The 16,033-nt window shown below is 39.7% G+C and overlaps 1 protein-coding gene across 2 annotated transcripts in view; it reads left to right on the top strand.

Moving 5' to 3' along the window:
- The window catches only part of OVOL2 (ovo like zinc finger 2), a 55,729-nt gene extending 41,345 nt beyond the window's left edge, over window positions 1–14,384 (top strand). For both annotated transcript variants that reach the window (XM_069075467.1, XM_069075468.1), the window contains one exon: window positions 13,288–14,384. In XM_069075467.1, coding sequence (XP_068931568.1) covers window positions 13,288–13,598 — 311 coding nt within the window. In that variant the 3' untranslated portion in view covers window positions 13,599–14,384. The remainder of the gene's footprint in view (window positions 1–13,287) is intronic.
- The last annotated feature ends 1,649 nt before the right edge of the window (window positions 14,385–16,033 follow it).

Genomic DNA, 16,033 nt, shown 5'->3' with positions numbered 1-16,033 from the left:
CCTGGCTGCCCCTAAGCAATTGGGGTTAAGTAACTTGCTCAAGGTTACACCGCCAGGTGTTTCTGGGTGGGTGCCAAGTGTCTGAGCGCAGATTTGATCCCTAGGTCATCCCGACACTGGGGCCGGTGCTCTTACTCGCTGTGCTACCTGGCCACCCCACTTCTGACTTTTCTTGGTCTGGAATCATATCTTGCCCTGACTGTGTTGGCTCTGCCATCCCAGAATTCAAATTAAGGCATTATTTTAAATTTGTTTGGAGGGGAATGGTGAGAGAGTTCAACTGGATGCTTCCTCTACTCTTCCACCCCCAGAAGTCTGGTTTAAAAGAGAAATCAGAATTGTGAAGACAGAAGTTATGGATTACATAGCTGAAGTAATTTGCAGAATAGAAAAATGTGAATCCACAGTAGTAAGTCTCAAAGAGAGAATAATTTATTGAGAATGCAAATAGAAGAAAAGAAACAAAAAACAATAATGTTAAAAGAAAGCCTAAACCTCAGCGTAATAACACCGGTAAGAAGTAATAGAAGAAAAATGCTCAGACTTTTTGAGCACAGAAAGCAAATTGAAAGAAACCACAGATCACCTTCAAGAAAATACCTTATGCTACAAACTCCAAGACCCAGGTTGGTTAAATTTAACATATCCAATGCCTACCAACAAATTATGCTTATCTGGAGAAAGACCTTCAAATATAATAGAAACTTAATTGGAATAACATAAAACTATTCTGTACCCACCCTAGAGGGGATGAAGTAAGTAATGTTTTTGGAAGAGCAAATTCAATATGCCACCCAGAGTGACCTACCCTGCAAAACTGAATCTAACCTTTAATGAAAAAAGTGAGATGTTCAGTTAAAAAAATAGGCCTTTGAAGCATCTCTAAAAATAAAATGAGACCGGAACAAATTATTTGCTTTGCAGATACCCCAGATAATTGAAATGCAAATACAGTAGCCAAGGACAACAACAAAACAATGACAGAGAGACCATTTAGAGGTTTCTTTTCAAAAGTATACCAGGAGACTAGGATGAAAGCAGAAGGCAAATAGGTCTAAAACATTATGGACTAAACCTTACCATGACTCACCTAAAGGGAAGTCAATATATTTTTGTAGGAAAGAATTAATTACTGAATGGGAAAGAGCATAAAGGGGAGAGGGGACTATGTAATATAATATATCTAGAGGAGAGTGGATAAAGATACAGAGGGAAGGATTATCCTTATTTTACCTGTGTAGAAGCTGAGGCAGACAGGTTAAGTGACTTGCCCAAGGTCATATGGCTACTAAGTTGTCTGAGGCAGGATTTGAACTCAGATTTTCCTGACTCCACGAAAACACTCTGGGTGGGGGAGGTACCGTGTTTCCCCGATAATAAGACACTGTCCTATTTTTTTGGACAGAAAAACATCAGAGGGCTTATTTTCAGGGGAGGGCTTATTTTAATGAACATTGACAGCAATTTTAATAAACAGGTAAATGTGAACAAAAAAAATGTACCTTTATTCAATAAGCAAATCACTGGGGAAGAACAGGATGACATGCTCACTGCTGCAGCTCTGATTGGATGCAGCTCGGAGCGCGGCGTGCGTTTCGGGGGGGGAGGGGAGGACGGTGCATACAGAGGGTACCGTAATGTAGCGTGTAGCACAGGGGATCACCTTAACTACAGTAGCAATCTCAATAGGGCTTATTTTCGGGGGAGGGCTTATTTTAGAGGAATCTTACACAGTAAGGGGAGGGCTTATTTTCGGGATAGGTCTTATTATCGGGGAAACACGGTAATATAAAAAAGCCAAAGACAGCGATAAGAATTTTTTTTTTTAAGAACACCTGTAGAGAGATTTGGAATCTAAGGACCTTAGTTCAGGTCCTGGCTTTGCTACTGAATACCTTTGTGACCATAGGCAAGTAAACTTAAACCTCTCTGTCCTCAGATTCTTTATCTGTCAAATGAAAAGATTGGATGATAATCTAGTCCAATCTAGAATCTAGTCACTAGATCACCTCTAAGGGTATTTTCCACTCTAAGTCTATCATCATGAACCTCATAAAAAAGCAGTTACTAAGTGCATGATTGTCTTAAACCTTCCACAATGAAAATTGCACAGTCTCTTTTTCTAAACTAATCTTAAGACAGACCCTATGTTACTTGTAGACCTTTATGGGTTGAAACCATGAAACCAGGTAAAACTTTTGTGTCATATAAAGGTCAGAGTAAGTCTGTTAGGAGTTTATTTTTGGAAATCATGGAAAATATATAATTTAGAGTGATGATGAGGAGAATCCTTTCCTATAAAACAAGAGAATGGGACTAGATGACCTTGTGATTCCAAATGAATTTATGGAAATAGTGGTTGAAGTTTTTTTTGTGTAAACTGTGTGAAGGGTGTTGGGTCATTTTTTGAGTCCTGTCTAATTCTCTGTGTCTCTATTTGGGGTTTTCTTGGCAAAATTACCAAAGTGATTTGCCATTTCCTTCTCCAGCTCATTTTGCAGATGAAGAAACTGAGGCAGACAGGAGTCAGTGACTTGCCCAGGGTGACAAAGCTAGGAAGTATCTGAGGCCAGATTTGAACTCAGAAAGATCAGTCTTCCAGATTCCAGGGCCAGTACTCTATCCACTGTGCCACCTTGCTGCCCCCTTGTAAAGGATAGAAGGAAGTTATCTACACATCTCTCGTTTAACCATGTACTAAGTGTTCAATAAGTGTTTGTTAATGGAGCTACTGAGCAATGATGATGTCAAGATGAAAATAAAGGGGCAAGGGATGGCTAAGTGGTGCAGTGAATAGAGCACCAGCCCTGGAGTCAGGAGGACCTGAGTTCAAATGCGACCACAGATACTTAGCACTAGCCCTGTCATCTTGGGCAAGTCACTTAACCCCAATTGCCCTGCCTTCACCACTCCAAAAACACCAGAAAAAAAAAAGATGAAAGTGAAGGGGACAGGAGGAAGGGAACTCCTTAGAGATGGTTTCTTGTTTAATACAATTCTGAGGCAAGATACTCAGCTGAGAGGAAAGGCAAAGAGGTTTCCTTCAAGTCTCAGCGAAAGTCCTATCTGGGGCAAGAAGTCCTTTTCAGGCCTCCTTAATTTTAGTAACTTCTCTGTGGTACTATCCCCAACTACTCCCATATATGCTGTCGTCCCATCCTGCATCAGTCTGTTAGCTTCCTTGAGGTTGCGAATGCTTTTAACCTCTCTTTGTATCTCCAGTGCTTAAGAAAAGTGCCAGGCATACAGTAAGTGCTCTATAAATGCTTATTGACTAACAGAAGTTAGCCTCTGTGAGCCTCAAATTCAGATAGGAATTATGAGAGTGAGAATATGCTGTTGTGAGGCTTTAATAATATAATATATAAAACGATTTGCAAACCTTAAAGTGCTGTATAAATGTCATCCTTTTTTTTAAAGAGGGAAAGTGATAGGTTTTAAAGTGTATTGATAGCTTATTCATTTCTTCTTCTTCTTCTTTTTTTGAATGCTAAGCCTTGAATGTAAAGAATTTTCTGGCCAGAGTATATTACGTGGGAAACCAGATTAAAAACAAAATCTGGTAGAACTAAGGTGTAAATTTGCTATCTCATAATCTGAGAGGCCTTCCTTCCTTTATATTAAAAAAAACCCACCTTATTTTTAGCATTCTTTTCCTTTCCGATCCCTCCCCTACCCACTGAGAAGGCAAGCAATATATTAATTCTTCATGTGAAATAATGTAAAACATACTTCTATATTAGCCATATTGCAAAAAATAAAGTGAAAAAAATTATACTTCAATTTATAGTCAGTTCAGTTTTTCATCATGAATCCTTTGGAATTGTCTTGTATCAGAACTGCCTCACAGTTGATTATCATTATGGCATTGCTGTTACTGTGCACAGCGATCTCCTGCTTCTTCTCCCTTCACTTTACATCATTTCATACAGGTCTTGCCATGTTTTACTGAAATCATCTCCCCTGTCATTTCCCACAGTGCAGTAATACTCCTTCACAATCATATACCATGATTTGTTTAGCCATTCCCCAATTGACGGGCATCCCCTCAATTTCCAGTTCTTTACCACCACAAAAAGGGCTCCTATAAATATTTGTGTTCACATAAGACCATAAGATCTTTTTATTTGACTGCTTTGGGATATAGAGCTACTAGTGATGTTGCTGGGTCAAAGGGTATGCATATATTTATAGTCCTTTGGACTCCTTCCTTAAGGGTGGTCTAAAGCAAAAAAGACTGGTGTCTAAAAGATGGGATGAAGATAATGTGAAGAAACAACAATTATGGTTTATTTAATTGGGATATTGCTCTGTTTTCAAAATCTGCTACCTTTTTGGTGATGTGAACGGTTTATGGCACTATTTTATATTCAGATTGTGTATGAGGGAGAGAAAGGTAAGGGAATAAGCATTTATATGGCCTCTACTGTGCCAAGTAGTATGTTAAATGCTGAGGATACAAAGAAAAAAGACAGCAGCAGGCCTTGTTTTGTTTTTTTGCCTCTCTTTGTCTTTGTTAGCACTTAGCACATTAGCTGGCCTTTTTAATGCTTTTTAATGCTTCCTGACTTGCTTCTGGCTCTAAAGAGTTTGGATGAAGATTTTAGCTCCTTATTATATAGTAGACCTTTCTAACAGTTCAAGCTGTCTGGAGATCTGGGCTCTTGTCTCAGGTTTCTTAATTGTGTTAAACTAACGGTCCCTCAGTATCTGAGCAGGAATCTACAGCCCAAACTGTATGTTTTCTGGCAGAATATGATGCTTTCCCATTTTATATTTCATAGGGGATATCATTATCTAGTTTCTTACATGCCCTGACTCCTCTCATAGACTAGGAGGTGACAGAAGGTTTCGTGAGTTACCTGAAGCAGCCGAGGGGACCACATGCTGCCCACAGCTTAGTGTTTGGAGACCATAGCCATGAGCTGGAGACTTGGCTCAGTTGTTACCCACCTTACAGACAGTTGGCAAGTAGTCTGAAAGGATTTATGTCTGGAATTCAGGAATCATACTGTAGTGAAGTCAGCTTAGGATTCCGGCATTCACAGAGAAACACAAATTCTTTATTCTAATTCAATTCAGTATGTAGGTCTATCATGTAATACTGTGCCCAGCATAAGCCCTTAGAAGTTTTTTTTTATTTCTTTTTTTTTTTTTTCATTTCTTTTTGTAGGGGGAAGGCAGGGCAATTGGGGTTAATTGATTTGCCCAAGGTCACACGGCTAGCAAGTGTTAAGTGTCTGAGGTCAGATTTGAACTCAGGTTTTCCTGACTTCAGGGCCTGTGCTCTATTCACTGCACCACTTAGCCACCCCTAGAAGAATATTATTAAGAGTCTCTGCCCCCTAGGAACTTAAAAGTGAATGGGGGGGGGGCAGCTAGGTGGCGAAATGCTGTAAAGTGCTGGCCCTGGAGTCAGGAGGACCGGAGTTCGTTCAGGCCTCAGATACTTAACACCCACACACAAAAAAAAGCTAGCTGTGTAACCTTGGGCAAATTACTTAACCCCAATTGCCCTCCAAAAAGCAAAAAAATAATGAATTGAGGAAGTGAGGTGATGGCCGCAGTGAGGGTGGAGTTGCTGTGGCTTTGTTCCAGGTTCTGGTATGGAGGAGGGAGCAAGGTCTCTTCCTGCCTTTTTTGGTTTGTATGTTTCTCCAAAGGGTTGGGAAGAAAAGATGAGCCCTGAGATGAAGTAAAGTGGGGTATTGGTAGGAAGAGGTCAAGGGAAGGCAGTAGGCCAGTGGAAAGACCAATGATGGCAAAAATGTGCTTGATCCTTGAAGGCATTGTTAAATTTTGTACTTTTAGTATTGTCAATTCTGTGCAAAGCCCATGTTTTCCAAGCTATTGGCTTATGTGAGTTCAAGTTATTTTCCATGGAGTCAGCTCATTTTCTCTCCTTTGCAACCCCATCCCCCTTTTTTACATCTAGGATCTGACCAAGATTTCAGCTGGGGTTACTATTGTAAGCAAGTAAGCAGGGAAACACCATTTTATTTTGTTGTTGTTGTTAGGTAAAATTTCATTTTTTCCTAATTACGTGTAAAAACAATTTAAATATTTTTTCTTTCAAATTTTGAGTTTCAAGTTCTTTCCCTCCCTTTCCTCCACCCCCCCCCCCGTGATTGAGAAGGCAAGCAATTTGACATAGGATTATACATGTATAGTCCTGCAAAACACATTTCCACATAAGTTATTCTGTGAAAGAAAACAGACAAAACCCAAGAAAAATAAAGTGAAGAAAAAGCATCTTTGATCTGAATTTAGGCTCTGACAGTTCTTTTTCTGGAAATGGACAGCACCTTTCATCGTACACTATTGCTGTTACTGTGTATAATGTTCTCTGGTTCTGATCATTTCACTTTGCATTGGTTCATGTAAGTCTTTTCATGTTTTTCTGAGAGCATCCTGCTCATCATTTCCTAAAGCATAATCATATGCTACAGCTTGTTCAGCCATTCCCCAATTAATGGATGTCCCCTCAATTTTCACTTCTTTGCTACCACTAAAAGATCTACCATAAATATTTTTGTACTCATGGGAGATCCTTTTCCTTTTTTTTTTTTTTTTTTTTTTGTCTTTGGAATACAGACCTAGTAGTGATATTGCTTGGTCAAAGGGTATATACACATACTTTTATAGCCCTTTGGGTGTAGTTCAACATTGCTCTCCAGAATGATTTAATCAGTATACAACTTCACTAATAGTACATATACCAATGTTTTAATTTTCCCACGTTCCCTTCAGCATTTGTCATAAATATCATTTTACTGTCTAGGAATATAAACAGTTTAACCTTCGTGAATTCCTTATGATTTCTCTTTCCTGTTTACTTTTTTATGCTTCTTTTGCATCTTGTATTAGAAAGTCAGATTCTCCATTCAGCTCTGATCTTTTATCAGAGTCCTCTATTTCATTGAATGTCCATTTTTTCCATTGAAGGATTATACTGTTTTGCTGGGTAAGGTAATTCTTGATTATAATACTAGCTCTTTTGCTCTCCAGAATTTCATATTCCAAGGCCTGTGATCCTTTAATATAGAAGCTACTAAATCTTGTGATATCTTGACTGTAGTTCCATGATATTTGAATTTTTTTTGACTGCTTGTAGCCTGGGAGGTCTAAAATTTGACTATAATATACCTGGGAGTTTTCATTTTGGCATTTTTTTTTTTGGAGGGCAGTTGGGGTTAAATGACTTGCCCAAGGTCACAAAGCTAGTTTTTGTGTTAAGTGTCTGAGGCCAGATTTGAGCTCAGGTCTTCCTGGCTCCAGGACCGTGCTCTATTCACTGCACCGCCTAGTCACCCCTAGGATTTCTTTAAGGAGGTGATTGGTAGATTGTTTTCATTTCTGTTTTATTCTCTGATTCTAAAATCTCAGGGAAGTTTTCCTTGATAATTTCTTGAAAAATGATGTCTAGGCTCTTTTTTTTTTTATTGTGACTTTCAGGTAGTCCAGTGATTCTTAAATTATCTTTCTTGACATGTATCAGATTGTATGTCTTCTTGAGGAGGGGAGAGAGAGGAGGAGAAAATTTAAAACTTGTGGAAGTGAATAAGTAAATGTTGAAAACTAAAAATAAGTAAATTAACTTATTAAATAAATAAAAGAAAAAGGAAAAAATTATCTTTCTTGGATCTATTTTTCAGGTCATTTGTTCCCCCCCCCCTTTTTTGGAGGGGGGAGGGGAGGGCAATTGGGGTTAAGTGACTTGCCCAAGGTCACACTACTAGTAAGTGTTAAGTGTCTGAGGCCAGATTTAAACTTAGGTCTTCCTGCCTCCAGGTCCAGTGCTCTATTTACTGTGCCACTGTAATGTAAAGCAAGGCAACTTTCCAAGGTTCAAAATACCAGCATAGGTGCTCTCCATTTTATTCAGTGACAAATTAAGAACAGAGAAGATCAAAATATGACATCATTCAAAATACAGCATTTACTAAGTGTGATTCAATAATCTCTAAGTACTACCTGATTTAATCAAGTACAACCCCACCCCTGGACATTACATTCATTTTAATCACTTACAAAGTCCCTCTTCTAAATACTACTACACCCCTAGGCTGTACATTCATTTAGTCCATCACAAAGCCCCTCTTCTCAAATGGAGATTTAGTTTCCAATCATAAGTAAAGTACATTCATTTGTTCAATCACAGAGCACAAAAAGGTCAAAAGTTCCCCACCCCTGGATCACAATTGAATATACCCCAGAGTTACAAGCTTAAGCACAGCACTTAATACCCAAATGGAGGTCTTTTCTTCACAAAGCTTAGCAAGGCCACAAGATACATTGCCAGTCTCTTCATTAATTCATTCTCTGTCTGCAGAACAGCCCTAGGACCCCTGAAAACATTAGCAAAACCCCCTTCCAGGATTTCTGTAAACATACAACAAGAAAATCCTTCTTCAGGGCTTCTGAACCAACAGCAAGGTTCTATGACCTCTGCAACAGCAGGACTGTCCTTCACCAGTGGACAGAATTCACTCTGTCTGCAGAACAGTCTCAGGAGCTCTGAACTAACAGCAAGGTTCCCAGACCTCTGCAGCAACAGGACTTTCTTTCACCAGTGGACAAATCTGGCAAAACAACATCAAAACAGACAAAGTACCAGCATAACAGCCATGTCTCCTCAGCCCTTGGCAACTCTGGGTGGCAGCTCTCAAAAATCCTGGGCAATTCAAAGTGGCCCTCAGCAATCCTCTCTGTCTCTCTCTGCCTCCAAGATGCTGCTTCCAAAAAGTTCTTGTGTCTCTCCAAATCTACGTCACCAGCTCCTCCCAGTTCAGCCCTCTCTTTTCACATCAACAAGTCCCACAAGCTCTGGGTTTTAACACAATCAAACCAAAAACCAAGCCAAGACAGGGGGATCTTTAAGTTCCATTACTATTACAGCCACCTAGCCGCCCCTCAGTTATTTTTCCAATGAAATATTTCACATTTTCCATTTTTTTTTCATTCTTTTGATTTTGTTTGATTCGTTCTTGATGTCTCCTTAAGTCATTAGCTTTCAGGTGTCCAATTCTACCTTTTAAGGAATTATTTTCTTCAGTGAGATTTTGTACCTCCTTTTCCATTTGATCCATTCTGCTTTTCAAAACATTCTCATCATTGTATTTTATTGTGCCTCTTACTATTTGGTCTATTCTGGTTTTTTAAGGTCTTATTTTCAGTATTTTTTGTGTGCCTCCTTTACCAAGTTATTGACTCTTTCTTTATGATTTTCTTGCATCACTCTCACATCTCTTCCCAGTTTTCCTCTGTCTCTCTTTGATTTTTAAAATCCTTTTTTAGCTCTTCCATGGCCTCAGACCAATTTCATTTTTTTCTTTAAGGCTTGGGATTCAGGAATTTTGATTTTGTTGTCTTCTTGAATGTGTGTTTTGATCTTTTTTGTCACCATAGTAACTTTCTGTGGTCTTGCTCATTTTCCAGCCTATTTCTTGACTTTTAACTCTGTGCTAAAATAGGGCTCTGCTTCCTAAGTGGAGGGAACACTGTCTCAAGCCTCAGGTTTTTTGTGAGGTATTTTCAGAGGTATTTCTAGGGACCTGTAAATTTTCAACTCTTCCAAGGTGGTATGATCTAGGGAGAGGTGTGTTTACTACTCTCCTGTACTATGCGCTGCTTTGTGAGTGACCACAAGCACTCTTTCAGTCCTGAAACTGTGACCAGGATCGCTGTTCCCCTTCCATCACAACTTTGGTGGGTTAGTGCTCCTGCTTGCATGGGGACTAAGCCCCTGGTGCTAGCAAAGGGACTCTTGCAAATATCCTTCTGACCCATTTTCCAGTCCCTTCACTGTCTGTTTGGGGGTGCCTGGGGGAGAACTGAGGTGAATCCCTGCCTTTACTCCACCAGCTTGGCTCTGCCCAACACCATTTTCTAATGATCATTTTCTCTTTAATCCTCTGGACCCCTCTCTGTACCCCAAGAACTCTAGACTGGGCTTGTTGTCTTTTGTTCCTGGAGTTGAATCTGTGAAGATAATTTAATGTGGATAGATGTAAAGTCTTATACTTGGTTCAAAAAAAAATCAGCTTCACACATACAAGATGAATGAGATGTGGTCAAATGACCTTTCACCTGAAAAATTGAATGCACTGCATGCTCAATTCAAATCACCAATCTAATATGGAAGCCACAAAAAAATAAATTAAGAGACATAGTTTTCAGGAATTAGCAGATGGTAATCATTCATAGCATCATAAATGAAGCACCAGAAGGGACCCCAAAAGCTCTTATAAAGGGACCTGCCTACGATGACACAGGAAGAGATGGTGTAAGAAGAGTTCCCCAGATTCCAGATTAAATTATCTTTCTGCTGGACTGTGTCCTCTCTCTTTCTCACCTCTTTCCTAGTGAGACCACATCTGCAGCACCATATTCAGTGCTACATTTTAGTAAAAATACGGATAAATTTACACTCTTATAAAGGAGAGTAATCAGGATTGTGAAGGGCCTAAAAATCATGCAATCTGATGACTGGTTGAAGGAATTGGGGCTGTTTAGAAGAAGAAACCTTAGTAGGGACAAGGACCTGATATGGGTCTTTTCTTTGCAGGGGGCAAACCCCCCCTCTACCACAGGTACCCTTGATCCCTTACCTCCACCTTCTTTGGCAGATTGCCCCCACTGTGATCTTCACTCCATCTCTAATCTTCAGTCTCCTCCTATCTTTTGGCTCCTTCCCCACTGCCCAAAAATATTTCCATGTCTCCCCTATCCTTAAAATCCCTCACTTGGTCCTGTCATGTCTACTGGTTGTCATTGTCTATAGCTCTCCTTCCCTTCTCTGCTAAATTCATTTAAAAGGCTGTCTATAATGCACTTCTTGAACTGTGGGTCATGACCTCACAGTTTAAGAAGCGCTGAAGGGGTCCAGAGTGGAAAACATTTAAGAAGTCCTGATCTATAGTTATCTATAATGAGTGTCTATCCTTCCTCTCCTCTCATTCTCTTCTAAAGCTTCTGCTGTCTGGCTTCCGACCTCACCATTCAACTGAAAAGGCTCTCTCCAGAGTTACCAGTGATCACTTAATTGCCACATTCAGTGGTCTTTCCTAATAGGTCTTCGTCCTTCTTGACCTTTCTGAAACCCTTTGACACTATCCATCAACCTCTCCTTTCTATGTTTTCGTGACATTGTTCTATCCTGGTTGTCTTCCTACCTAACTGTTCCTTCTTTATCATCTTTGCTGGATATTCCTGTAATGTATGTTCATTAATTCTGAGTGACCCCCCCCTCCCTAGGTTCTGTACTAGGCCTCTCATCTTTTCCCTGTATCTTAGATCATTTGATGATTTCATCAGCTCCAATGGGTTCAACTACTATTTCTATAGCTAATGATTCCCAGATCTATGTATTCAGTCCTAATCCTCTCCTGAGTTTCAGTGTCATATTGCCAAAATATCTTTTTTTAAATTTTGAATTAGATGTTTTAGAGGCCTCAATGTATCCAAAATAGAACTCATTATCTTTTCCTGCAAACCTTTTTCTCTTCCCAATTTTCCTGTTACAATTGAGGGTATTGTTATTGTTCACTTGTTTCAACTCTTCATGACCCCATTTGGGATTTTCTTGAAAAGGGTACTGGAGTGGTTTCTCATTTCCTTCTCCAGCTCATTTTACAGATGAGGAAACTGAGGCTAATTGTTCAGTGATTTGCCCAGTGTCACACAGCTAGTAAGTATCTGAGGCCAGATTTGAACTCTTAAGTCTACATGACTCCAGGCCTAGCACTTTATCCACTGTAAGGGATTCTCATTCAGGTACAGGCTGGATTAGTTGGAGATGGACATTGAGGTTCCCCTCAGCCTGAGATTTTTTTGGTTATTGATTGTCCCTTAATAACACAGGGCTGATACCCTATACTGTCAGTTCAATTCAGTAGATGTCAGTTAAGATGCCAGCCCCATGAAGATTCAGTGCTAGGAACCTGAGCTTAAACTGAAATTGAAAATATATGTGTGAAACAAAAGTAATGCAGGCAAAGTTAGAAGAAAAGCAGGAAACTGGAGAAAAAAATTTTACAGCAAGTTTCTCTGGTAAAAACCTCATCTCTTAAATATATGGGGGTAACTGAGCCAATATTGTAAAATAAGAACCATTTCCCAATTGATAAATGGTAAAATGATATGAACAATTTTCAGAAAAATTAGTTTTCAATAATTGTATGAAAAACCACTCTTAAGTCACTGCTGATTAGAGCAGTGCAAATTAAATCAACTCTAATATACACCTATCAGATTGGCCAGTATGACAGAAAAAGGAAAATGACAAATGCTGAAGGAGATTTGGAAAAATAGGAACGCTAATATACTCTTGGTGGAATTGTGAACTGATCCAGCCATTCCGGAGAACAATTTGGAATTATGCCCAAAGGGGTATAACATTGTGCATACCCTTTAACCACACTAGATCTGTATCCTGAAAAGATCAAAGAAAAGGGAAAAGGATGTATTTGTACAAAAATACTTATAGCAACTCTTTTTGTGGTAGCAAAGAATTGGAAATTAAGGAGGTATCCTCAGTTGGGGAATGGCTAAACAAGTTGTCATAAACGATTGGGATGAAATACTATTGTGCTACCAGAAATGACTAGCAAGATGGTTTCAGAGAAATCTGGGAAGACTTGCATGAACTGATGCAAAATGAAGAGTACAGAACCAGGAGAATGTTTGTACACACTAACAGCAACATTGTATAGTGATCATCTGTGAGTGACTTAGTTACTCTGATCAAGTCAATATCGAAGACAGTTCCAAAGGACCCATGATAAAAAATGCTATCCACCTCCAGAGAGAGAAGAAAACTGATGAACTTTGTTTGAGTGTACAATGAAATATTTTTTTCACTTTTTCGATTTTTCTTGTGTGTTTTCTTTTGTAGCATCGGTAATAAGGAAATGTGTTTTGCATGATTTCACATGTATAATCAAGATCATATTTGCTTGCTTTCTCAAGGGGCGGGGGAGTGGCAGGAGAAGGAGGAGAAGTTGGAATTCAGTTTTAGTGGGTGCATAAATGTTAAAAAAAATTTTAAATTTAATTAGGAAATATTCAATGAAATAAATAATGCATATAAGATGAAAAAACTAACCCCCAATAAAGAAAGTATATATTTAGGCATATTCAAGTATATATTCAGTATCGAGTATTCAGGAACTCAGATACTCAGCCTGGCTTGGTTTCCTCAAAGTCGGACATTAACTGAGAAGTTGGCTCCATTTCCGAAACAGTGGCTGATGGATTTCATACTTTTTCTGATTTCTGTTCTTATAGGTATCCGCCCCTACAAATGTGAGATCTGCAACAAAGCCTTCACCCAGCGCTGTTCTTTGGAATCTCATCTGAAGAAGATCCACGGGGTGCAGCAGCAATATGCCTACAAACAACGTCGGGACAAGCTGTACGTCTGTGAGGACTGCGGCTATACAGGCCCTACCCAAGAGGACTTGTACCTGCATGTAAACAATGCCCACCCAGGAAGCGCTTTCCTTAAAAAGACATCGAAAAAACTGGCTGCCATTTTACAGACGAAGCTGACTTCTGTTCTCCAGAGGAATGCTAAACTAAATGAGGAGGACAAATGAGGGGAAGGAAGGAGAAAAAGAGAGGGACGAATGTTATGAAGTTTACATGTTTGATAAGTTCCGTGTGCTGGTTTTGTCCCCCTCTCTTTGTAGATTTTTTTTTTAATTAAGGAAAGTTCAGAGATCTCTCTGTCCCTTCTGGTTCCCTTAAGATAGTGGCCTCATTCACCTTTGATTCTTTATGATACTACCACTTGTAATGTTTGTGTCTAGTCTTGAAACTGAGAGAAATTGAAGCAAGACTTGCAAAAAGATATATTTTTTTTAAACAGGGGCCACTGTTGTGTTTTGTACAATTATTGCTAGGAGTCAGTTGAAAGGGGTAAAGGTCTTCTTAAAGACATTACCATTTTTATTCTACAAGATCCTGGGTTACTGGTATCTTGAAGGAAAGTATCCTCACTCAAATGTTGTTAAAATGAGATTGGGATTATTTCCTTTCTAAGCAAGTTTACAGAAATTATTTTAATAAATGAAATGGCCCTATGAACCTTTTTTTTTCTAAGAAGAGACCAACTATATTTTCATGTCAGGCTTTATGGTGTGAACTTTGACTTCAGATTATGTTTTTGATTGTTTTTGTGATTGGTTGGGGAGGGAGTTTTTTTTTTAATTGGGGCAGTTGAAAACGGGCAAAAAAAATCAGAGCTAAATGTGCAGCATCCAAAGTTCAGATCTTCAAGATCCCCCACCTTCCCTTGGCAGTAGTGTGGGCACCTTGTTGGCACACTGGCAAAGTATTGCTGCAACTGTAAAAAATAAAATAAAAGAAGGTAAATTCACAAACCCTTCATTTTGCTTTATTGTCATGGAGGCAACTCCACAATATACATAAATTATTGTTGAGAATTCATAGTCTCTGTACTATCTATCCCACAGGTAGGCAGGATGGAGCTTAATTCTCTTTACCTGTTATGGAGGCCAGGATATCTTAGAGTTCCTAGACATGGCTAAAGTCTGATACTTCCTGTGTGATCTGGGTTAACTGACTTATTCTTCCTAGGCTCCAGTTTCTTCATCTGGAAAGGAAGGAATGAAAAAGCATTTAAGTTAGTACTGCGTGCTAAATTCCAGGGTTATGGAAAGGAAATTGAGACAGTCCCTGTTCTTGTGGAATTTCTATTCTTGTTGGGGGAGGCAGTCTTTGGAGGTCTGGAGGCTGTGATAGCAGGGCAGATGGTTAGGCTTGGTGGTCCTCCATTTTGCCAGAAGGGTGGTAGATAGATCTGAGTGACTTCCTTTGGCCGGTAAGGGAGGGGCACATGGAGGGGCCCAGCCCTCACTACTGGGAGGGAAGGAGTGAATCTGAACTTCAGGATGGGAAGGCCATTCAGGCCATTCAAGCTTCCCTTCCACGGGGATTGGCAGGAAGGCTGGGGAAAAGGTCAGTGGTTTGACCATATGGCACCCCACTGAGATTTGGAGATATAGGAGGTGAACTTCATGAGGATTCCTGGAGCTCAAAAGCTAGTGCTCTTCTAAAAAAGTTCCACTTTAAAGCCCATTTCTGTGACTAAACAACTGGGGTGGGGGGTGGGGAGGGGTGGGAGGTATCCACACGTGGTTAGGAATCTTACCACTAGCCTGTGTGTTAATTGACCTTTGTCTACAACTTTCTGTACCCAGAATGAGGCCAACCCACTTTGTGAGGAAAAACAAATTAAGCATTTCTTAACCCAGACAAAGTGAGAAGTGCTAATGGCCCCAGGCTGGGTGGTCTCAATCTCCATCAATATTTGTTGGGCAATTACTGTGAACCAGGATTCAAGTCTTTGGAAATCTCCAGAATTCACAATTTAAGAGGGAGACTGGTAGAAGAGAAGAATCAGATTTAGAGCTAAAGAAGCCTTTGGCATTTTCTAGTGCAGGGCCTCCAGGTCACATGTGGCCCTCTAGGCTTTCAGGGTCAGTCCCTTGACTGAATCCAAAATTAACAGAACAAATCCTTTTATTAAGAGGACTTAGTGCAACCCCATCATTTTATAGAGGAGGAGATTAAGACCCAGAGAGGTAGATTTCTTGCCCAAGATCACAGTGATGAGTAAAGTAGCTGAATAATAATAATGATTAACTAGCATTTATATAGTGCTTTAAAGTTTACAAAATACTTTACAAATATTAACTCATAAAAGGAGGGGGAAGGGGGGGAAGCATATATTAAGCACCTACTGTGCTAAGCACTTTACAAATATCTCATTTGATCCTCACAACAACCCTGGGAGATAGGTGCTACTATGATTACTGTTTTGCAAATGAGACAGATAGGTTGTGTGACTTGCCCAGGGTCTCGCACTCTTGTACTCCTTGTGAGATCTTTGATCCAGTGACACTGGGCCCCCTTGTTCCACAAACAAGACACTCCACCTCTCCACTCTGCCTGTTTTCTCTGTTTATCCCCCCGATTTTCCCTCCTCTTCTCTGTACTGTCTTCTCTG

The sequence above is a fragment of the Petaurus breviceps genome, unplaced genomic scaffold (genome assembly GCF_028583685.1).
Source record: "Petaurus breviceps papuanus isolate PSGF00001 unplaced genomic scaffold, PetGlider_PUasm1.0 90919, whole genome shotgun sequence".
NCBI lineage: Eukaryota > Metazoa > Chordata > Mammalia > Diprotodontia > Petauridae > Petaurus > Petaurus breviceps.
The sequence above is the reverse complement of the archived record's forward strand: the minus strand, read 5'-3'. Positions and strand labels throughout refer to the sequence as shown.